Raw genomic sequence first — 25471 nt, 5'->3', positions numbered from 1 at the left:
TGGGGAGCATTTACAAACTTAACCCCGCCCACTTGAAGATATAAATAGTCCTGTATTCCTCTCCTCAGTCATATTTTCTCTCTCTACATCTCAAGGATAAAACCCAACCATGTCAGGAAGAGGCAAAACCGGTGGAAAATCCAGGGCTAAGGCTAAGACCCGCTCATCCCGTGCCGGGCTCCAGTTCCCCGTGGGTCGTGTACACAGGCTGCTGCGTAAAGGCAACTATGCCCAGCGTGTCGGTGCCGGCGCCCCGGTCTATCTGGCGGCTGTTCTCGAGTACCTGACCGCTGAGATCCTGGAGCTGGCTGGAAACGCTGCCCGTGACAACAAGAAGTCTCGCATCATCCCCCGTCATCTCCAGCTGGCCGTCCGCAACGACGAAGAGCTCAACAGGCTGCTGGGTGGAGTGACCATCGCTCAGGGCGGTGTGCTGCCCAACATCCAGGCTGTTCTGCTCCCCAAGAAGACCGAGAAAGCCGCCAAGAAATAAATCTGCCTCACTCGTTTATCGATCCCCACAAAGGCTCTTTTAAGAGCCACCCACTCATTCAATACAAAGATGAATTCTATTCCATTCTATATAGAATGTGTACTCAGTTTATAAAAAACAACTCGGCATAATGTTATGCAGTAGTGTAAACGGAGTATTTTAAATACATTACTTCTACTCTACTTATAACAGGCTCATATTCTACTTGTACTCCACGACTATTTGAAAACCAGTTAATTTGCAGATTGTATTATAAAACCTACATTAGCCACATTAGCCCTATTTTACACATGGGCCAAAAAAAGCAGATATACAAGGTCATTCTAGATCTGCTATTTTCAATCATTATAGTAACTTTACTTTTGGTACTTTAAGTATATTTTGATAGCAATACTTCTGTACATTTACTCAAGTAACATTTTGAACACACGTCGTTTACTTATAATATAGTCTTTTTTACATTTTTGTATTGATTATTTTACTTAGGCCTAAGTGAAATAAGTGAGTACTTCCACCACTGATATTATTACTAGTTTCCAGCAAAGTGAAAATACATTGCTGTGTGTTTTATGACATGGGGCAAAGAAATAAATATTTCTACTTGAGTGAGTGACAAAACACAAGGATTATGGTGTATACGAATTATAAGTAGGCATATATTGTCTTCATTAAATCAAAATGTAACACTCATCCGATTCACAACATATTAATGTTGTCAAACAAGTGTCAACTTCCAATACGGACAATGACTGCTTTTACAAATAATTGTGGATTGAGGACTGCCTTGCATTTAGGCAGTGAATAATAGGCACTGATGTAATCCATGCAATGTGGCTCCAACTATAAATATGTAAAGGACATTAAATGCCTGCAAGTCATTACGACCGTTTCATAGTTCAGTATGAAGTTTGTAAGACATCCCCTCCTCCAATCGATACCAGTGACGTATATGGTACCTCCCCAAATAAGGAGGTTCCTGACCGCTGACCAATCAGAGAACGACGGCGTCTCAGAAGCGCTCATAAAATGCTGCAGTTTGCTCTGTTCCTGCATTACTGTTCTTTACTTCACTCAGAGAAGCCATGGCAAGAACCAAGCAGACCGCTCGTAAGTCCACCGGCGGCAAAGCCCCCAGGAAGCAGCTCGCCACCAAGGCAGCGCGTAAAAGCGCGCCGGCAACCGGTGGAGTGAAGAAGCCTCACCGTTACAGGCCTGGTACTGTGGCTCTGAGGGAGATCCGTCGTTACCAGAAATCTACAGAGCTGCTGATCCGTAAGCTGCCCTTCCAGCGCCTGGTGAGGGAGATCGCCCAGGACTTCAAGACCGACCTGCGCTTCCAGAGCTCCGCCGTCATGGCTCTCCAGGAGTCGGCCGAGGCTTATCTGGTCGGTCTGTTTGAAGACACCAATCTGTGCGCCATCCACGCCAAGAGGGTGACCATCATGCCCAAAGACATCCAGCTGGCCCGTCGTATCCGCGGAGAACGTGCTTAAACTCTTCTGTCACTGTCACAAACCCAACGGCTCTTTTAAGAGCCACCCACTTACTTCTTCAAAGGGCTCTGTTCCAGTGCAATGTAGAGATATATCATTTAAATATAAGGCAGTAATATGCACTACTAAAACAATTGTCTAACCGAATTCTTAAATACATAAAATCTGTTTACTGGACATGCAGTACGTCTGCATATGAAAACAAAACACTAAGCTTTCGCTGTCATACTGTTTTTCAAAAGTAATATGCAACGTGATTGACATCTGCTGGTGAAACGGGAGGAATATGTGTGTGTGTGTGAGAGAGAGCGTGTGTGCAGGGCTAAGTTAATTACATGCATGCGAGTACTGCATTGTAAACAGTGTTTCTAAATAGATTATGGGCATCTATATTGTTTATCGTTCATTTACTGACTTATTGATGGATAGAGAACAAATGCACTGTTGTGGATCTCTTTGGCTGCACCATATATATATATATATATATATATATATATATATATATATATATATATATATATATATATATATATATATATATATATATATACTAATGAAATAAACACTTCAATATGAAATGTCCCTCTTTCAAGAAACACACTTATTACACTATTGTTAGACAATATACCAAAACAATATATACCTTCTCAAAGGAGATTCAAGTGAAAACCACAATGTATCACCCAGAAGAATTTAAGAACTAAAACTGTAATCTTTGTGGGACCACGCAATTGTGTACACGCGCGCGATGTTTGAGATAACAGGCCAACAACACAGTGTGACAGGCACTGGGACGTGTTATCTTTTTTAAAACTGAAACCGTCATTAACATAATGTTTGATACTTATAATTATCACCCACAAGTTGCTGATTATAGCCTAAATAACTTTATATGAATCCCACTTTACGCAAGCAGGTGTGTGTGTGTGTGTGTGTGTGTGTGTGTGTGTGTGTGTGTGTGTGTGTGTGTGTGTGTGTGTGTGTGTGTGTGTGTGCGCGCGCGCGTGCGTGTGTGTGTGCTGTGCATGCATGCGTGTGTGTGTGCGTGCGTGTGTGTTTGTGTGTTATAGAGGGGGCGGGGCTGCAGCTTTTTGCACCGCCCAGTGCAAAGCGGTCTGCCTGTCCTCCCTTACGTCCTCAGAACACACATTACTGGCGTCTTAGGACTCTTCTGTTAACGACAATGGATTCAGACTTGTTGCTACACATCGCAAACTTCAGCGCACTGTTCATAAGGGTGGTGATGCTGACGTTCCCGCGGCTGATCATCGGCCTGCAGAAAGTGGACGCATCACCCACTTGGGAGAATCCCAACGCGCTGCTGCTAGAACTAACTGTCTTGGTTGTTAATCTTACATACCAAATGTACTATGACTATCCACCTCCAACATACATGGAGTATCCCGTCCTCATTGCTCTACAAGTCATCATGGTGTTATCGATTCTCCATCACAACAACAACCTGTGGCAGAGTCTCATCTACACTTTGGTGTTTGTTGGGGCCTGGCGACTGCTCATTGTGCAGAAGTGGATGGTAGACCTGGCCATGAGTCTGTGCACCCTCATCAGCGCGACCACTGCGTTAGTTCCGCTGGTGGCCCTGTGGAGGTCCAAGGACTCGAGCCAGAATAGTGTCCTGTACTGGGGCATGACTATCTACGCTTATGTGGCACGCATTTACACCACCATCATGACTACTGGAGACATGCAGGTTTTGGTGCGGTTTATAGTATTGGCTCTGTTGAAACTGTGGGTGCTGCTTGCCGTGCTCCACTACCGTAGAAGCAAGGCGCTGCTTGCGGTGCTCTGCTACCGTAGGCGTAGAGGCGGCAGTCTCAAGAAGGAGGAGCGATTGTTGCTGGCTGCCGTGCTCCACTCCCTTGCAAGCAGCATTCCCGAGAAGGAGGTCCGAGTTCAGCTACACCAGGCTCAAGCAAGAGGACTCCGTCGGAGTCAGACCAGACCCAAGTGCAAGAGCCGATGAGATGCATAAAAAGAACGAGCTTTTCCGGTGCTTACGAGAAGCCCACAGGCAACAGCTCGCCACAAAGGTCCAAAACGGCTCTTTTAAGAGCCACCAATCTACTTATTTAAAGAGATATTTTCTACTATTTATTGTAAAATCCAGGGCAGTAAGCTCCTGTTAGGGCACATCCACCACCCCCTGGCCCATACATCTTTCTCTTATCAAATAGCAGTATTTAAATTGAATTGCCATTAGGTTGCAATTAGTAAAGACATACTGGGAACACGTGTTTTGATGGATAACATGATTAATCTATTCTGATTCCTCAACTGCAGAGTTTAATGCAACGTGAGTGACATCTGCTGGTAATATAGGTGCAGTGCAGTCAACTGAGGAATACAATTGAATAATGATGCTGTAGGCCTACCTGTGTCTAAGCTCAATGAAATTAATAATACTATTCAAATGTAATCGTAATACTCATAGCTAATGTTACTAATCATGAATAATATGATCAGAGAGAGAGAGAGAGAGAGAGAGAGAGAGGGCAGCATTAAGTTAACACAATAACTAAATGCCATATTGTTGCCTTTTCAAGTGAAAGAGTACTGCATTGTAAACAGTGTTTCCAAATAGATCATGGGCATCTATATTGTTCACTTACTCAAGTTACTGACTCAATGGTGGCTAGAGAACACTGCTTCAGATGCACTGCTGTCAGTGGATCTCTTTGGCTGCAGTGCTGCACCATGACACGCACACGCACACGCACACGCACACGCACACGCACACGCACACGCACACGCACACACACACACACACACACACACACACACACACACACACACACACACGGTGTCTGTGACTGTTGCCGTCCGGCACACACATAGAACATGCTTAAACTTATAAAGGACATTTGTATGATATTAGCTGGGTTGCTTTGTTTCATTAAAATCCTTCTGGTGAAAAACAACAACCCCAACATGTCCGAGCACAGTTCCAGACAGGATAAACTGGAATCAACTGAATTCAATAGTTTTACAAGATGTAGATTAGAGTAGTGCAGCTGATTTATGGGCTTTTGCAATCTGTTTTAAACACATCGGGGCAGTATATAGTCTGGATAGAGATAAATACATGTAAAGGACAGGCACAAGTAGCTATCGCCCCTTATTGTCAGTCAAGCCTTGACTGCATTTTATGCACAAAGCAATCAAAATGTACATTTGATCATGTTCATCATAGCTGGGATGAGAGGGGTATCTGATTTCAAACACAAACTTGGAGCCGTGTGTAATTTTTTTGGGAGATCTAGTGTATTAGGCTATACGAAGTCATGTAGTCCCATATGGTCTAGCGGTTAGGATTCCTGGTTTTCACCCAGGCGGCCCGGGTTCGACTCCCGGTATGGGAACTTAATTTATCCCAATTTAATTCAGGGAGTATGACAGTGTGCTGATATGTGTGTGTGAATTATTCGGCATTCAACTGTTGTAGTCCAATAAATAAATGTTTAGAAGTCATAGTCATAGTCGCACCTCACACGGTCAAATAAAGTAATTCTCTAGACCACACAATATAGAAAATGCTGGACCAATGGACATTGGCTTCCCTATCTTAACTCCTTATCTTAATAATACATTTCATAAACCTCTCAAAACATTACATAGAAAAATCATATTTATACATTTCATACAGCTTTATTAAGTGACCATTATGATCTCGGCACAATTACATTTTGGGTGTGTTCTTTTTAGGTTGACAGTTCTGTAATGTTTATGATCTGACAGTATTTGATTTGATCCACAAGGGGGCGCTTTGTATTGCAGAATGCTAGAAACACCACTGAAGGAGAGCGCCCCGTTGGTCATGTGATGTTGTTTGTCAGGAAATGATTCTCATAACTACTTGGATGTTACTGAGTGAAGGAGTGAATGAAAACCTCTGGAGTTAAAGAATTGTTTTGGGGCTTCATTCAAGAACTTTATACTGAAAAACCTCTGGAGTTAAAGAATTGTTTTGGGGCTTCATTCAAGAACTTTATACTGAAAAACCTCTGGAGTTAAAGAATTGTTTTGGGGCTTCATTCAAGAACTTTATAAGTTCTCCTCCTTTTTAATTCCATTTCACCTGCCTGAACACCGTCTCTGCATCTATAACAGTATTGTCTGTCGACATCTTGGACCGGGATATAAAACAAGGAGTGGCATGTTGCATCCTAACACAACAGTCTACCTTTCCCTGATCCAACCCTGGGCCTGCCCCCCACTGGCGATGTCATTACACTGTGTAATGTCACGTCATTATTCCTACTGGCCCCATTATAACTAACCCCAACCCCACACTATGCCTGTGTGGCATGTTATCCAGAGTTTGCCACTCTGGATATGCCATATAATGTTGCTTTTGTAGTAAGTGAAAGAGTATGCATTGTGAACAGTGTTTCCAGTGAATAAGTAGATAATGGGCATCTAGATTGTTTATTGTTCTTTACCTGACTCTCTTTGATGGATCCCTGTTAATATCTATTCTAAACCAGCATTTATGGGGTTAACATTCTGAGGGAACGCACAGTAGCAGTGTGTGTGTTTCAGCCCGGACGAGAAAGAGGGACGGACAAAATAACAATATTGCCTACAGATTAGCCCAGCTTGGTCATTAGCCCTTAGTAGCTGCTAGGGAAACATAGCCGATTCAGCGTTATGTAATCAATATTATAAGTGTGCTCTGCAGTGCACAACCCTGCTGTGTGTAACCTGTGTCTTAGCATTGTTTTCACGACAGTCTGTGTAAAGAGAGTCAATCTGCACGTTTATCATTTCTACACGGGGTTCGTTCAGAGACTGTTGTGTTAAAGCTAACGATAATGCTAATACTACACTAGCTTCCAGTCTAGAGTCAGTACATTACACGTGAGCAGAACGTTTACTAAGTTGAACTTCCCCAGTTGGACGTTTTGAGGGATGCTCTGCTGTTTTCAACACAAAGAGGACAATCCAGATAGTTAGTTCTTCTGGCCTAGTGGGATGAAAAGACAGTGAGTGGACTGAGATACCTTGTTAACCTGCTACAATACATGCTCTTTGACTGTTGGGAGGATCCAGGAACATTAAGGTACAACACTTTGATTTTGGCTCACAGATGCACAGATGAGCGAAGGTGTGTGTGTGTGTGTGTGTGTGTGTGTGTGTGTGTGTGTGTGTGTGTGTGTGTGTGTGTGTGTGTGTGTGTGTGTGTGTGTGTGTGTGTGTGTGTGTACACAAATGCGTGGCCCCACAAATATTACAGTTTTAGTTCTTAAGTGACTTGTGGGTGATACATTGTGGTTTTCACTTGAATAACTCCTTTGAGAAGGTATATATTGTTTTGGTATATTGTCTAACATAAGCGTGTTTCTTAAGAGGGACATTTCATATTGAAGTGTTTATTTTATTTGTGTGTGTGTGTGTGTGTGTGTGTGTGTGTGTGTGTGTGTGTGTGTGTGTGTGTATATATATATATATATATATATATATATATTCTTTTTTTAATTTGCACAAATCATTAATTTACTAAATGATTGAGAATTTAGTTATTAGTCCACAAGTGACAGGAGTATATTTGATTTAATTGTAATTGTGTGTTCATAATTTAATAAATAAAAAACACGGTGATAGAAGCCAGCATGTTACACAGTGAAAATAGCTGATCTACAAGCTCTCAAAGGGACGCATTGGGGGGGGGGGGGGGGGGGGCAGCAATGTTAAGTCAACCTGGTTTATACCCCCCAAAGATGTCCGCGCTACCAAATGACACTTGTTGACGCCCCCTTCAGGATTTTTTGGTACGCACTATATGTTCGGAAGTATCTTCCATAAAATCTTAATAATATAAAAGCAAAGGTTAAAGCCTCAATCTGTGATTTCTTCACCCGGTTAGCAGTATGCAGAACCGCAGGAACAATATTGCTAAAATATAATCATTTTACATACACATTTTTTAAGAAACGGCACATTTTCAGTCGTGAGATTTTATTTAGCTTGGATCCATGTATTCCACAAACAGCTGGCTTGTTGCAGAGTCTGGTCAAAGAACTGCCTCATTCTGAACTGTTTCACCACTTGAAACTACTTATTTTATACTTCACCTTACGACCTGAATGAAAATAGCCCACCTGCATACATTCTGAAAAGTTTGTAAACTTCTGGACATTTTTTTGAAAGGTTTTGAACATTTTAGAAAATGTTTTATATGCTCACAATTCAGATGCCAGTTGAACGTTGTTTTTTTCATTTTCACCTTTGACTGTTTATTTTATTTCAATTTTAATATGGCTCTAGTCTAATTGTAATAATAACTTGTGTTATTACGTGTGTGTGTGTGTGTGCGTGTGTGCGTGTGTGTGTGTGTGTGTGTGTGTGTGTGTGTGTGTGTGTGTGTGTGTGTGTGTGTGTGTGTGTGTGTGCGCATTCTGTATAAAGCAGATGTCTACAGGTCACAGCATGTTGCCTCAGCACCACATGCATTCCTACGACTCAGCAGCCCTGAGTCCAGACCATCCACTGGCTCCTCCCACCTTCACCTGTGAGGACAACAACCACACTGATACAGGCAGTGAGTCTCTCTCTCTCTCTCTCTCACACACACACACACACACACACACACACACACACACACACACACACACACACACACACACACACACACACACACACACGCACAGTCGCACACACACACACACACACACACACACACACACATTGGCCCTCATTTATCGACGCGGTGCAGACCAAATAATGGGCGTAAGGCGAGATCACCGCAACTTTCGGCATTTATCAATATATCCTGACGTTGGATTCATCCTACCGTACGCTGAGATCTCGCGTCTGGTCGAGACCAGTTGTTGACGTTGGCTGCGCCCGTTTATTCCATTGTAGACCTGCGGAGCAGCATTGTCTGACTGTCTGACAGGCATCTGGACACATAATCCACTCAAAACTCACAAAATGTGTATATCTACACTAATAAATAATCGCTGTGAAAATATATAATTTTTATAAACTCATTTAAACAAACTGCTTTAACAGTCATTCGGTTAAGCTTGCATATCTGGCTGCATTGGATATTTGAAAATAGCAGATCTACAAGCTCACAACAGGTCGCATCGCGACGCCTTGTGAGCTTGTAGATCTGCTATTTTCAAAATATACGAGCGCTTCTGCGTGTGAATTTTCGGTCCCGACCATCTTTTCATGGACAGTGAGGTCTACAAACTTACAGTAGCTTGTCCTATGTTATGGAGTTATGTCATAGAGAGTTATGTAGGCTACACAACCTGGCTGGGTTAAGGATATAAACCCGACGCTCCAATATTAATGTGGCGGCACGGGATCACTGCATTCCGCCCGAGTCTCATGACTGCTTTATTTAGTGTAACTCGAACACGCACTACTCGGTATGGGTTAAATAAATGGGTATACAAACATATTCCATTCATGGCGATGTTATTGGTATCATAATATGTCATTCATGTGGGCTACAAGCCTGCCTATGTGACACAGAGATTGTACCGCTACTCTAGTACATGAGTACATGAAAGACAAAGTTGTGAGAGTGTGAGTGTGTAATCTCTCAAGAACAGATTCTGCTCTGCGTTGGAATCTGTCGTGAAGGTTCGTCATAACGTGTACACACTGGCCTACAAGTGGGCGTGCCTTCAGATCAAGAAGCAGGCCACGCTTTACCCAATCAAATGTAGTGGGCGGAATTTACGTGTCCGCCGATCCTTCCCCCCTCGAAACAAACCGAAACTAATTTAACAATAGCGTTCGCGGAGCAGACAAAACCACGGAAAGATAGTCACATTTTAACTTGCTCTTTCATCATAGAAACAAGTGGGCTTATAACCAAAACGATCCATGTTCTCTGGGAGAAGTGGTGTTAGTGTTCCGTGTAGAAATATTGTTAGTGGGAATGAAAACATAGTCGCACCACCGGAAGTGAAACGCTGAAGGCAGACCAAAACCCAAATGTGACTTCGACGTTGGTGTACGGCCGAATATATGGAAAAATATTAGCCGTTTTTTACGCTCCGTTGATAAATGAGGGCCAGAGTGTGTACCCAAATTGGTACACCGTGTCTCTGTAGTCATGTGATCAAGATATATCTTGTCAGATTTTTCAGATTCTATTCCGATTGGCTTTCGAAGTTTGCTGGAGGGGCCCGTTTTGCACCACTGGACCGATTGGCGGGAAACTTTGCACACACACACACTTCCAGTAGGCCAAGGAAGACGCCACCACATTTTTTTTTCAAATCAGCATGTTATATTTTTTTGTTTAACATTTTTTGTTAATACTCCTACAGATTTTCTCCAAACCTCACGCAAATCAGTATACATTATCTCTGTTGACATGTAATCAAGACCTACAGTATATGTCTCTTATTCCATTCCGATTGGCTTCCAAAGTGTGCGGGGGTGGTCCGGTTTACACAACATGCCTTATATTGATGTGATTTTTCATAGTACTGACAATAGGGATAACAAATTGATAAATACATAAAATAACATTTTTGATGCTGTAAATGCTTTGTTCAGTCAAATGCATGTGTCCATTGTACAACTGTGTTGTTAAAAAAAAATATGATGAAGACAAAAATAAAAGAACCAGTTATTATATTGCTTCCTGCTTCCTACATAATGTCATTTTGTATGTTTTCTTTGCTTGATGTTTTGTATAAAGCACATTGAATTGCCTTGTTGTTGAAATGTGCCATACAAATTAAATGGCCTTTCCTTGCATGAGGCCCATTGAGTTGCTCTCTGCTGACGTTGGCTCCTCTCTCCTCGTTATAGATCTCCAATTCCTTCCTGATGTGTTTAAAGAGGAGTCTTCCCCTGAACACCAGGAGAGCAGCCCTAGTCTGATCCAGGTGAAACTAGAACCTCCACAGATTAAAGAAGAACAGCATGAGACGAGCATCAGTCTGGTCCAGGTGAAAATAGAAACTTCACAGATTAAAGAGGAATTGCAGGAGAGCAGCCCCAGTTTGGTCCAGGTGAAAATAGAAACCCCCGAGATTAAAGAGGAACAGTCAGAAGTACTTCTAAGACCAGAGCAGGCTGCAGGGTCATCGTTGACATTACTAGCAGTGGAAAGTGGAGATGATGATGACAACAGAAAAACAAAGCCTCTAGCCAGCACCTCAACTGAACACATGAAAACACAAGCTGATGTAGAGGACTGTGGAACATCACAACCAACTAGTGATGAGCAGCTCCTGTCTTCACACTGTTCTGAATCTGATACTGATGACAGTGATGACTGGGAGACCAGGGATGATGAGACTGTTTTAAACCCACTGAAATCATACAAGACACAACATGTGGAAGGACAGAAATGTTCTTTTAGCAAGCTGTCCCAGAACCTGAAATCATTTAAACAAAAGCCATCCATGAGGAGTCAAACAGGAAACAAAAGCTTTAGTTGTACAGAGTGTGGAAAAGTCTGTGTTTGCAAGAGTGTTCTGAAAGTACACATGAGGATTCATACAGGGGAAAAGCCCTTTGCTTGTACAGTTTGTAACAAAAGCTTTAACCAAAATAGTATTCTGAAAGTACACATGAGGATTCATACAGGCGAAAAGCCCTTTGCTTGTACAGTTTGTAACAAAAGCTTTAGCCGAAATAGTAATCTGAAAACACACATGAGGGTCCATACAGGCGAAAACCCCTTTGCGGGTTTGGATTCTGGGATCGCCAGTACCTCACGAGAGGGGGTACAGGGTCAGGTGGGTTACGCTCAACAGGAGGCGTTGGATGTAGGTGTAACTACAACTTCATTGCCACGTTCACAGCTACAGTCCCCACAGTGCAGTGTTGTTCCACCCAGACCAGTGGTGACAACCAAACTGGTGAGTGTGTTAGCTACTCGGTTTTCCCCTAATATCGATGCGGTTACACTTCGGGATTATTTATTGGAGAAATTGGGTAGTAAGACAGTGACATGTCGTAAGATCGAGTCGCCCCACAGCAGCTTCGGTTCGTTTCACATTACCACTGAATGTAATAATGTTGATGATATGTTCGATCCCAAACTGTGGCCCGCAGGGACGCAGGTCCGCCACTATTTTGAGGCTTGTGGGCCCAAGGCTACTGGCAGCGGGTGGGGGGGGGGAATGAACTGAAGTGCCTAGGTACACCTGCAGCTCTGCTTGAGAGCCAGTCTGCAAGTGATATGAATGAACTAATCTCTCTATGAACATCTGTGTTGTGTCTTATACAATGTGCAATGGCTGCGTGTTGGCCACAGTGAAACTGATAAATCACGTTGTGTTGTGGACTAAGTCTTGGAAGGATGTGACGTTTTGTGTGTCCAGGAGATGTTCTTGGCTAGACCTGGGGCGGGGGAATCCACCACCGACCTAAGTTCTAGTGGTATGAGGGAGGATTCCAGGGGGAGTTGCCACTCTGTGGAACAAAAAACATGATTGGGAGTTGACTGGGCTATTGGGATAGAGCTGTGCTGTAATGGTAAAACGTTAATAATTGTCAATGTTTATACACCATATGAGTGCTATCAAAATGAGGATGATTATTATTTTTTAAATCTTCTGTTGGTTTTCCCTGTATATAGCCTCTTATATGCATTTGGTGATCTGACTTGTTTCTGTCGTCCTTGATTAATACAAAAAAACATTGATCAAAACAAATAAAAAATGAGGATAAGTATCTCCGTAGAATGGCATTCATTATGTATTTTATTCAGGATAATCCTTCCACCTGCATCTATGTTGTCGTGACATGAATGCTGATGTTACTGATGCTAAATCTTTATTTGGTGATCATTTAATGGATTTCTGTTCAGACAGTGGATAGATTTTATATCGCAAGGTATTCTGGGATTCAGTATAGTATTCAGTATAGTGTTTTTTACCTGAGAATAGTTATACTTAAATCAGCGAGGCATGGCCCATTACTTCCTGGCTTGATCACTGCCTCTGTACAGTAGATGGTCACGACTCTATTGATACAATGGAAATTGTTTATTATCTGGCTACCACTGACCACATACCCTTTCGTATGGTGTTGACTACAGGCAATGTACCTGTGTTGTTGCCTGTGGATAACAGCACGAGTGCTGGGGAAATAGATTGGTCTAAATTGACCAACAAAGATCTGGATGAATATTTGAATCATTCTGATGCCTTGCTGGGTAATAAAAGTTCCATAAGATGTGGTTATGTGTCAGGATATGAACTACAAGAACCCACAACACTGTAATGTAATGTATTATGTTCCCTGTATGAATCTATTGTGGAGTCTCTGTGTATCTCAAGCAGGCCTCTCTTCAAATATAGGGCAAAAGTGTATAATGCTAAGCCAGGGTGGAATGACCATGTTGAAGAGCTGATAATAAGGTTAGGTTAGAATGATATTAAAGCTCACTTTTTATTATTATTATTAATTGTTAAATACTTTTTAGCTTGGCTTCCGTCATGTGCTTAAAATTGGTGTTTAGAATTAATAAGGGTTTACTCAGGGTCACTCGTACACCAGGTACAACCAGTGAAATGTTGGTGGGACATGTTCTGCCAGCACAGCAATACAATATAACAGAATAATAGAGGATAACGGAATAAAGAGGCTGCCTCCGTGCATCAAACAGTTAACTGCAGGTCAGGTGCGTTACAGGAGCGGCACACAGCAGCAGATAATAAATCACCGGAGAAGCTCAGACCATCACATGTCTTTATTGACAAGATGCTAAGCATACAGGTGACACACGTTTTAGATGTCAAGTACATCTTCATCAGGCATTTAGAACAGAGGTTAAATGGATATTTCACTTTCAAAAACAAATTGGGTAATTTTATCGTCTACTCAGGCTTTTGGGAGCACCCCGGACAGTTTTTAAGTTGCTTGATTCAGTATTTAGATATTTGATATTAATTTTATCAGACACGCCCCCTTCCTATACAAACCCAATTCAATTACTTTTTTCATTTATTTTTAATATTTTTTGGTGAAAATTAAAAAGATTTAATACATTTATTTTGAAATGTGCAATATTTGAAAAGATATTCCAGGGACCCCCATAAGAGAATATGTTTACGGCTCTAGCAGTGACTCAACCATTTTAATTTCAAGGACCCCCAGTCTGACTGAATGTATTAAGCTACAGACACCCATTTAATGGCATTTCTATCTCTGGGACCCCAACTTATATTGTAAGATCAATGTTAATTTAACTATGAGAGTGTAGAAAAGGAACCAAATGGACCTGTTAGGGTCCATTTGGTAAAAAAAACTATCCACTTTGGTAACTATCCATCATTTAGCTGGGGACCCCCTGGAACTCTGTCAAGGCCCCCTGGGGGTTCGGACCACACTTTGAGAACCAATGTCTTAATACTCTCCCATTTTTTATGTGTTCCATGTAGATGTGTTTGTAACCCTTCATTGCCCTGCAAGCCTCTGTGAGTTTTGACTACTTTAACTTGTAAACTGAGAAATATTAGCAAGATCATAATGAATTGGGTCACAGTGTTTAAAATGTTTGAAAAATGTTGATTTGTGAATTTAAAGTCTCACACAGTGAATGAACACACTGCAAACATATGCTTAATTTGCTGATTATTAACAGGAAAAGCTTAATACCAGAAATAATCATGTGGAAAAACTAAAAAGAAAGAAAACAGGCTATAATGTTAATGTTAGCCGCCCTTTCCTTGAGAGCACAAGTTTTAGACAATATTTCTTTCTTTTGTTTTTTTCTCATTCCCTGACGCCCTGGAAACGCCTCTGTGACGTCATACAATAAAGATACACCAGGAAGTGTCGTGCGCCGAAAATAGCCGGTTGTGAGCTTGTAGATCGGCTATTTCCGGGGCCAGATCGGCTGTTTTCGGCGCGCGGCACTGCCGTACGGACGAAGTATAACCATCAAGGTTTGGGCGCCGTTTTTGTGTCTCGCGCTCAGTGTTGCCATGTTTCCTTATCATAAGCGACGTTGGGCTTGTTTTTCTGTAAAGTTGCTTATAAATATTGGTAGTTGTTGTGGGTTACGGTTTTTTGATACTTGTTTAAACCAGTGGTTCTCAAAAATTTTCATGTCAAGGACCCCCAAATAAATGTATGTGTATTTGTCCACGGACCCCCATGGGAAATTATAATTTGTGCCAGCCAGGACCCCCATTCCAGATTTGTGTTGTTTAAATGTTTTCACATTGCAACGTATGTAATAGGTTTGAAGTGTTCCTGGCCTAGGTTGCTTATTTCTCTCGCACAATCTGGCAACACTGCTCGCGCTGTGTCTCGAGCCCAGAGTATACTCGAGCCGAGACACCTCTTCAGTGAAGCAGCAGCTTAATATATCAGCTTATAGTCATTATATCCATTATTACTGCTGTTTAAAACCATCTTTACTCACAGAGGTGACTGTTAACAAACTCTACTAGTAGTTATGTTCATTAATTTGACTCAATATGAGTCATAATTCACTCGTTTCATTTAGACTTGGTTGTAAATACAGCTCACAACTAGTACAATGTGTTCTCATTGTGAGCTTTGATAAGACGATAATTATGTTCCTGTTGTTTTGTGTTTAGTTCATGAAGATAGAAAACTAGATATATCATATTGTCTACTAGTTATGATGCTCTAGTCTCTCTGTTGTGTGTTTAGTTCATGAAGACGTCATATTATTAATTCATTCTAATGTAATGTTTACAATATTATTAATTTATCCTAATGTAATGTTTACAGAACATGGCAACTCACAGGGGAAACGCTCAAAAGGCCAAAGGTAAAGATCTGTCATCCAAACCCCTGCAGGACCTGGACCAGAAAGGTATATCTGTCTGTCTGTCTGTCTGTCTGTCTGTCTGTCTGTCTGCCTGTCTGCCTGCCTGCCTGCCTGCCTGCCTGCCTGCCTGCCTGTCTGTCTGTCTGTCTGTCTGTCTGTCTGCCTGCCTGCCTGCCTGCCTGCCTGCCTGCCTGCCTGCCTGCCTGCCTGTCTGTCTGTCTGTCTGCCTGCCTGCCTGCCTGCCTGCCTGCCTGCCTGCCTGCCTGCCTGCCTGTCTGCCTGTCTGCCTGCCTGCCTGCCTGCCTGCCTGCCTGTCTGTCTGTCTGTCTGTCTGTCTGCCTGCCTGCCTGCCTGCCTGCCTGCCTGCCTGCCTGCCTGCCTGTCTGTCTGTCTGCCTGCCTGTCTGTCTCTCTCTTTTTCTCTCTATCTCTGTGTGTGTGTGTGTGTGTGTGTGTGTGTGTGTGTGTGTGTGTGTGTGTGTGTGTGTGTGTGTGTGTGTGTGTGTGTGTGTGTGCGTGTGCGTGCGTGCGTGAGCTACTGTATGCTACCTTCAAAAGAACAGAACTATATCTTACACATGATCTTACACGCAGACTTTATTGCTGATAAGTTACTTTTCAATTATTGCTCATTAGACTTGAAATACATTTCAGAGAGAGGTTATTGTCATAAAACACAGTTTGAATGTCAATCTACTTGGTTAATGTGGTAGCTGTAAGTTTGTGCTTACATGTTGGCAGGGAAATTATAGAAAAATGCATGACGCTGACATCTAGGCAAGGCAATGTTATTTGTATAGCACATTTCAACAACAAGGCAATTCATCATGCTTTACAAAAACGCATCAAGCAAAGGAAACACAATGATGAGATAAATTATGAATAAACCATCCAATCAATTTATCTGATGTCTGACTTATTTGAACCAAATAACTGATCTGGTTTCATGTTTCAATTGAAGTGGAATCTCTGAAGGGAAAGAAGCACCTTTTGGACGATGAAGAGGACGCTGGCACCCATGAGGGGTAAGGCTGTGTTTACCGGGGTCCCCCAGGGGTCTATACCTGCCCCCCCCTCCTTTTGTTCCACTGTATCTCTTTGCTGGAAATAGCAGTTTTACAAACTCACAACACGTCACAATGTGATGTGTTTGTGAGCTTGAAGATCGGCTATTTTTCAATTAATTGCTAAATGTTTGACGATGTTTGCCAAATTACAAGAATAAGGATGCTGTAGGGTTCATGTGGTTAATTAGAATGAAACATTAAACCTTTTTGTTCTATGTTGTCTCAATGAATGTGCGTTTCCCATTAATGTATCTATTTTCATTTGCAGAGGGGTTGTGATGGGCATGTTGGACACATTTGGAGGTAAGCTGCCTCTGCTCTGCAGTGTCACTCATCTCATTTTTTACACTTTTCTAATTCAAATGACTATAATATTCTGTGTCTCTGTGTTGTAGCTGACATCAGTAAGGCCTTCCTGGCCAAGCGGCAGCGTGTGGAGACCTTCGCCAAGACCACGACGAAGAGCAGTCAGCAGATGATGGAGCAGCTGTGGAAAACACAGCAGAAGGACAGGTACACAATTGTTTTTATTTTATTGTATTTTTGTACGATTTTCATACATGATATTGCTTGCGTGAAGCAATATTTAAATGGCAAACATTTTGCAACCCGAGCTGTATGCAAGGGCTTACATTCAATGCCCTCACTTGGATAAGAAAGGTTTAGTGATGTTCTCTAAAATGAACAATTTGAGCGTTTAGCAGATTCTCTCATCCAGAGACACTTATAAGTGTGAGATCAGATTAAATAACTTGAACCCTAGTGAACACATGACAGGTTAAGGTGTCAAGTACTGTAAGTAAAGTGCAAGGAAAAACAATGCAGTGCTTCATAGTAACTAAGATACCAGATAAACATCAAACCTATAGCAACTGAACTAATATTACGCTGTGTTTACATACACATTACTCCTATAAAGCCTAAGGGCGACCATAATGGTAAATGGTGCATTTATGTAGCGCTTTTATCCAAAGCGCTTTACATGGATTGTGCATTACATTCACCCATTCACACACACATTCATACACCGATGGCGGAGGAAACCATGCAAGGCATCAACCTGCTCATCGGGAACAATTAGGGGTTCAGCGTCTTGCTCAAGGACACTGACTCTGGGGGAGCACGGGATCGTACTGAGAACCTTCCTGTGGCCCTGAGCCCCCCCCAATGTCAGTCATTAATATGTTCATCACATGTTTATTTATTAATCTGTTCATCACATGTGTATTTATTAATAAAGACAGCTGTAAAATAGCATTGGATGAACACTCTCACAACACAGCTGATGATTGCTTGCTGTGCCTTTCTCTCTGTCTTTGTGTCTGGGTAAACTCTTTGGGACAAATGAAGGTTGTGTATGTCAGTGGTTCTCAAACTTTTTCATGTCAAGGACCCCCAAATTGACACTTATTAGCCCGCGGACCCCCATTTGAAAAGATAAGCCAGGGACCGACCCCCATAAGAGGACATTTTGCCGGCTCTAGACAAAAATTAAAAATGTTAATATCAAGGACCCCCAGTTTGACATGCATTAGGGCACGGACCCCCATTTTTATGGCATTTCTATCCCCGGGACCCCAATTTATATAGTAAAAATCAATGTTATTTTAACTCTGAGAGTGTACAAATGTAACCAAATGGACCCGTTAGGGTCCATTTGGTTCCATTTGTACACTCTCAGAGTTACAGACCCATAAGGGTCCATTTGGTTCCTACCCATCATTTAGCTGGGGACCCCCTGGAACCCCCTCGAGTACCCCTGGGTACCCCACTTTGAGAACCAATGGTGTATGTGATGAAGTGTGTCATGTTGTTGCAGGAGTAAAGTGTCTGATGACTACAGCTCTCAGTTCAATGCTGTGTTGCACCAGTGGGACACAGATGTGGTCAAGGCCAAGGATCAACAGGACAAGATGATGGTAATGTTTCCACACATACTGTCTGAGGGCATTTTCTCTTTATAGAACACACATGTTTGTAGCCTGGTAAACCCTCCCTCCGGAAATCTCATTTCCATTTGATTCCAGGAGTGAGTCTGGCCTGATCGCCCATTCTGCAATATTGGCTGTGGGCTGGAGTTGGGCGGGAGTAATACCGTTGACTGACAACCCCTTCAGCCAATGATCGTTGTTCCCCTCCAGCCAATCAGCAGACCTCCAGACTAATGTGAGGCAACGGGACTTTTGAGACGGCCATGCCCAAAATAGGTTGCCTTATTCGGATACATGCGTGGCACTGCCCGCCCCTCCCGGTTCTCTAAATTTGTATTTTTAAATAGGCTCTGTCGTGATTAATTGACCACATATATGAAGTTAAACAACTAAATTCTATCCAAACCATATCTTAAAGCTAAAGGTAAATTCCGTGCCTCAAAAAAGAAGTTTGAGAGCGTTTTAAAACAGAAAGTAAAAAGTGTAACTGGCCACAGAAACAATGGCGGATCGTTCCATTTTTGTCGGCTGCACTCGGTCCCATTCGGGCTCACTCGTACTCGCCACCTGATTGGCCAACTGTCGCTGTAAATCACAGAACGATGAGCGACGACGCTGATAGGCTCGGTTAGTTGGTAATTCCACTAGAAACCCCCACAATGGGCGATCAGGCCAGACTCACTCCTGAAATCAAATGGAAATGAGATTTCCGGAGGGAGGGTTTACCAGGCTAGTACTTAGTTACTGTACTGTGTGTTAACAGTGTAAATGTACTTAGTTACTGTACTGTGTGTTTACAGAGTATGTACCAACAGCAACAGAAGCTGTTTCAGCAGATGAGGGCCTCACAGCGCCAGAGGCTCAACACTCTCAAGCAGCTCTTAGATCAGTACATCCAGGTAGTAACAATTGTTTCTTGTTTTTTGCGTTATCATGGACATTATGTTGCATGTCGTTGTTGTCGGGCAGAACACGTATATCTCCACATTTAATTGATAAAGCTATAGATAGTGAAGCTATTTCCATTGTACTACAGCTTTATTTTGTTGCTATCGGGCATCTCCATATTCAAACTTTTCGTGTTTTTTTCGTAAATGAACGCCCTACCTGATCATACTACAGTGTCACACAAAAGTAGCAGATTTACAAGCTCAAAACGTGGTGCGAAGCGACACATTTTGAGCTTGTAGATCTGCTACTTTTGCCATTTTTTAATTTGAATCCTGAAAAGTCCTGTCCAGTTTTGGACATGATATGAGGTTTCCACCCAACAGAGACCATTTATAACGTGGCTGTTGAAATGACCTATTTTCACACTGAGGATTTAACCCATTGAGACCTGAAGCCTATTCTACATGTCTCCTAAATCTCAACAGTTTTCTGAAAAACGTATGTTTCTATATCAGTGTTGCTCAATCTTTTTCATGTCAACGATCCCCAAAATGATATGTATTTTGCCACGGACCCCCATCAAAATATTTAGTTCCAGGGACCCCCCAGAAGCAAAGATTTGAGTTAAAAATGTTCGCTTTAAAAAATATATATATTCAAAGATTTGCACACATTTTCACGATTTTTCAAAAATAGCAGATCTTCAAGCTCGTAGCGCGGCACTCGAGCTTGATATCTGCTATTTTTGAATAGCCCAAAGTGTAAAATAATGCTTTTTAGCTCAAATCTAAAAATGACACAGTTCCAGGTCTTAATTAAGCCAATTGTTTTATTTGCATTGAGAGTAGAAGGTAAATCCTTACTATTCTAGCTTGTGTTTACAGACCCTTGAAGCGGTGGAGAACACTCACAATGGCCAACAGGAGGCGCTACACAGTGAGCTACGCCAGGAAGTGGCAATGCTTCAAAAGAGAGTCCTCATGGACACAGTAAGTCAACATAACATTTCAACCGTTATTCCTTTAAACCTGTATTTAAATGTAGGGTAAGTGATATGTTTTGGTTAAAACAAAACATTTTTGTTAAAAGGTTGGCTCTATATTCTGAGAGTTGCCTAATTAGTGCTATAGACTTTTTGTTCAGTAACGGGGTCTTCTCCAGCTCTCTAATGAACAGAAAATACATTTTCAGGTAGGTGACAACATGTCTACCAATCAGGAGAGAGTACCCATTCATAAACTTCCTTTTTATAGTGTTCCAGTTCCATCTTTTTCTGCTAATTTATTTGTGTCATCACTTCCAATTTAACTTGTTTAATCTGTATCCTGGCTGAGTTCTCTATCCTGATTGGATACAATTGGTATCCTGACCTGAAAATGCATGTTCTGTTTAATAATGAGCTGGAGAGACATGGAGACTCCTGTTACTGAACAAATATCTATCTATAGCAATGATTACTATCAGAATATAGAGCTATTTAACACTTAGTTTAACCAAAGGAAATCACTTGCCCTACTTTTAAACCTCTAAAATACATTGAAGGACGGATCTTCATTTTTGTTGTTTCTGAGACAACAATGATAACAAAATAAATTAAAGTAAAAATAAGACCAACATAAAACCCAATGAAGCCCAAAACCATTAAAAGATAAACATCAATGTCTCATTGAATGGCAAAGAAAAGAAAAACATGTAATTCTTCATTATTATTCTGCACTGATTTCAACCATGAATTCAATTACCTTTTTTCATGTCCTATTGACCGTCTAGCCACAAGGTTTTGTTTATTTATATATAAAAAAATCACACCCAGTGTGAAGTGGGTGGTGTGGTCACATTGGTCATTACAGTGAATTTCTAAGTCAGCCAATCACTGACACTAGCTGGTGATGACACTAGCTGTAATGTGATTGGCTGATATTACAGCTAGTGTCATGCGAATCAAAAAGTATCGATTTGCATTAACAATGGCAGAGTTTTACTGTGTACAAAATTGGCCTATCACGGTGCAGGATTGGCCGGTGTACAGAATTCTCGGTGTATACAAATTGCAAAAGTATCGATTTGCATTAACAATGGCAGGGTTTTGCAAGGTACAAAATTGGCCAATCACGGTGCAGGATTGGGCGGTGTACATAATTGCCAAAAGCCACTTATAGAGGGTGGTTACACCACCCTAAAAAGTAGTGGTATGTAATTGATATTTTTCAATTATGTCATTTAGTCATTATGCCAATTCCCAGATGAAATGCAGAACAAAAGCATTGAATCACCATAATACAAACCTAATCTGAAAGATCATCAGTTCTGAATGCCCAGCTTACAATATGATTACTGAGGTATTTATAAGAATGGTCTCTCTCTCTAAGAGTACTGTGAGAAGAATACTCAAAATTTGCTGCAGTCGGTCTCCTTAGCTTTGACAAACAGCTTGTAGAGTGTCTTATAAACATGTCTAATGTGTTGGTGTCTCTTTCTTTTTTTGTACAAATATTTATTGACAGCAACAGCAAGATATGGCAGCAATGCGCAAATCCTTGCAGTCCATGATGGCGATGATGTGATAACAACCGGATGAATCACCCTGTGAAACTACATTTCTCTGTGTTTTTCTGGTCCAAGTAGTTTGTGGATGTTGTGTTGTTTCTGTTAGGTATTCTTTAAATACTTAAGTTTAAGTTTGTTCCACACACTAATATCCTACATTTCATAATTGTATTTCATTATTGGGATTTCTTTCTTTCCATTTTCCATGTTTTCTTCTTCCTCGTTCTCTTCTGTATTATTATCAACAGTAGTTCACCGGCTGTTCTTCCAACACGCTGTCCTTTGACCTTAAAACTTCTATGTATTTCTTCTCACAGTTTATTTATTGTTATTTGACAAGGCCTATTGTTTTATGTTGGTCACTAACTATTATATATAGTATATATGTTCAATGCAAGGAAATGCATTTGTATTATAGATGGATTGAAATAAATGTCCATTTATAATGTGTTAATGTCTTAGGCTACTGCTTAATTAATGTCTTGTGTAAAGCACTTTGAATTGCCTTCATTAATTCAGTGTGTTGCTGTTGCTAAAAAGGGTCACTAGATGTCACTAGACCCCAATTTATGAATATGAACTTATGACTTGCAACATTAAGCATCTCACAGACAGCAGCTGAGGACCCCCTGGAACCGGCTCAAGGACCCCTGGCGACCCCACTTTGAGAACCACTGGTTTAAGTGGTTTTATGGGCTTACAGAAGGTCCCAAGGGAGGTGACAAAGAACACGAGGATGAGCATGATATCCTGTGATGATGGAGTTGAAGCAAACATGAGATAAGGCTGTATCAATATGAAGTTTGACAGACAACAATAACTTCTATTCTGTGTTTAAAGCTTGTTGACACGAGGTTAGGCTGTGTAACCTTGACAGATGGAATTTAATCACAATATATACTGTCCGAACTGTCCATAATTAGACATGGTGAGCTTGTAGATCTGCTATTTTTATTATTCATAGTATAATAAGTATAGGGTTTAATTGGTAAAAATGCAGAGGATGACCAGCTGATATATTAAAACGTATTTGGTCTTATATTTCAAGAACATCATGTACTATTTATTTTACACTTTTTTAAAGTCTTTGGGCATCCCATAGAGGTGGACACTCAATAACATTACATGAGTTAGATAATATCTTAAACACACTACATCTTTAATAATATGGAATAAGAAGACACTGACATATTCTGCACTATGGATGTCACTATTTTAAGTGACAGTAATGTTCTTCAAGGCCTTGAGGCCTTGTCAGATCTTTTAAACTAGAGAGAGGTTCTAACTCCCCTGATGTTCTAGGTGAACTGATCCAGTTGGTCTGAAATATGAATTACTTGAGGTTTTAAAACTCACATGACTTATAGGTGTCAAGATGTGAGTATGAGAGCATATAGGATACTTTGACAAGAGTCATAACAACACTGATTCCTATGATTCAGCGTGATGACACATGCACATATTAAGAAACACGTGGATTCATACAGGAGAAAAATCTGTTGAACAGTAATATCAGCAATATGAGCTGACACATGATATGTCATAGACAACAAACTTATCATTCTGCTGGTTTTGCTTGAACCCTGATTCCTGTTCAATTTAGCAATACAAAAGATCTCTCAAACTGACTGATTAATACATGTTATAAGTGATTGGCACCAAGCAAAATTAACCATACATGGTAGATTTTGTTAAACATTGATGTTTTATACATCAAAATGATTGGTAGCCACTGTGTATTCTGAGGAAGAGAAATTAATTGCATACTTTAGCAGTAGGCTTTGTCTACAAATGGTAGAATTTGTCCAGAACCTGGTGTATTGTCCTTAACAGGACTTGTGGTATCACATCTCTAGGGAGTAGGGACACACAGTCTTTGTCCCAAATGATGCTCACAAGAATGAACTATCTCACAAGTGTCGCTAGTGTCTTCCTTCAGTTTTTTGTAAATAAAAACCATGAAGGGAGATAACATTAAAATGATTTTGAGTGTTCAAAGGTCTGGCTGTAAATGTACCTAACCCTAACTCCTGACACATCTGTATCACAAAGCTGAGGCCTTCTGTTTCCTGCTGCCTTATGAGTCTTTTTCATTCATTTCTTGCCACCTTTTTCTCTTACTTTCTGTTGTTAATTAACTTAATTGTATTTAAAGGTATTTAAAGGTCGCGTGTTTTTTTTTTTTTTTACTTTGTCTTAATAATTATTTTAATTTGAAGTGTAAAGCAGTTTGAATTGCCTTGTTGATGTGTGCTTACAAATAGACTTGCCTGGCCTTACTAGACATGTATAACTGAAAGTATTCTATTGCTTCTTTGTCTTGCAAATGTTTCTTTTGTCACCAAGTGGCAGTGGTGGACAAAGTACAGGTATGCAGAGTAGATACTCCTGGTCCTGGTCAACTATATATTACCCCGAAAAGTAGTAACAAACAAAAGTAGGAGTAACAAACCATTTGGTTCCATAGACCCCTTAACAGACGACGTCATACTGGCTGCGTGCAGCCAGTATGCGCGCAACGAAACCCATTATATCAGGTCTCGTTAGGACGCGTCTCACTAGCCAACACACACAAGAGGGGGTTGGGGTGTGCTGAAACCAGTGCACCCCGAAACAGGTTGGGAATTGATTGCGTGAAACAATCACCTGTGCGTCCAGGCTCAATGTTAGTAAACAAATAATTGGTCTATGTGTACACTCTCAAATGTTATGGTCCATGGTCTAATGGGTTCAAGACTACAGGATCAGGATAGCCTGGGCCCAAAAAGCCATACACCATATTTTTGTATTATTACCATACACCAGTGGTCCTCAAAGCCCAAAGGGGTCCGTGGTGGGCTAATGCATATCAAACTGGGTGGGGGTCCTTGAAATTAAACAATGATAACCAGCTGCCATAGAGACATAGACACCCGGAGGGGGGGCGTGAACGCACAGGAGGAGGCTGTTATCGAAGAGGAAGAGTCGTGAACGCGCAGCGGTGTTGCCATGTCTGCTTATTATAAGCGACTTTGGGCTTGTGTTTCTGTAAAGTCTTTTTAAAGTATTGGTTGGTAGTTTGCTGGGTGCATTTTTGGGGCTCGTTTTTTAAGTGTAGTTGCTTGTTTCATGTTGTACCAGTGGTTCTCAAACATTTTCATGTCGAAGATCCCCAGATTAATATGTAATTGTCAGCGTATACGCATCTGAATTTATTTTTTTGCCATTTCAAAATGTTCACTTTTCCCCCAGATCTACTGTTAAGTGTTGTACTTTGATGGCGCCCTTACTCTGTCTATTACGGTAGCCTATTGTGTT

At 41.3% G+C, this 25471-nt stretch overlaps 3 protein-coding genes across 3 annotated transcripts; all 3 read left to right on the top strand.

Moving 5' to 3' along the window:
* Positions 1–109: 109 nt before the first annotated feature.
* Positions 110–493, top strand: LOC311055134 (histone H2A-like; the record flags this gene model as incomplete). The annotated part of the gene is made up of 1 exon (XM_084071236.1): positions 110–493. One exon carries the CDS (start codon positions 110–112, stop codon positions 491–493), a length of 384 nt encoding a protein of 127 aa, XP_083927362.1.
* Positions 494–1575: 1082 nt separating this feature from the next.
* On the top strand, positions 1576–1986 carry LOC311055123 (histone H3.2; the record flags this gene model as incomplete). Its single annotated transcript, XM_084071225.1, has 1 exon — positions 1576–1986. The coding sequence occupies one exon, from the start codon at positions 1576–1578 to the stop codon at positions 1984–1986; it is 411 nt and encodes a 136-aa protein (XP_083927351.1).
* Positions 1987–6024: 4038 nt separating this feature from the next.
* Positions 6025–22527, top strand: LOC311055099 (synaptonemal complex protein 3-like). The gene is made up of 11 exons (XM_084071198.1): positions 6025–6155; positions 8413–8545; positions 10789–10928; positions 15700–15784; positions 16700–16763; positions 17074–17108; positions 17201–17318; positions 18625–18724; positions 19537–19635; positions 20512–20616; positions 22132–22527. The coding sequence occupies exons 2-11, from the start codon at positions 8416–8418 to the stop codon at positions 22189–22191; spliced, it is 936 nt and encodes a 311-aa protein (XP_083927324.1). The 5' UTR covers positions 6025–6155; positions 8413–8415; the 3' UTR covers positions 22192–22527.
* Positions 22528–25471: the final 2944 nt, after the last annotated feature.

This window comes from Gymnoscopelus microlampas, assembly GCF_963454915.1.
Source record: "Gymnoscopelus microlampas genome assembly, chromosome: 11".
NCBI classification, from domain to species: Eukaryota; Metazoa; Chordata; class Actinopteri; order Myctophiformes; family Myctophidae; genus Gymnoscopelus; species Gymnoscopelus microlampas.
This window is presented reverse-complemented; position numbering and strand designations above follow the sequence as displayed.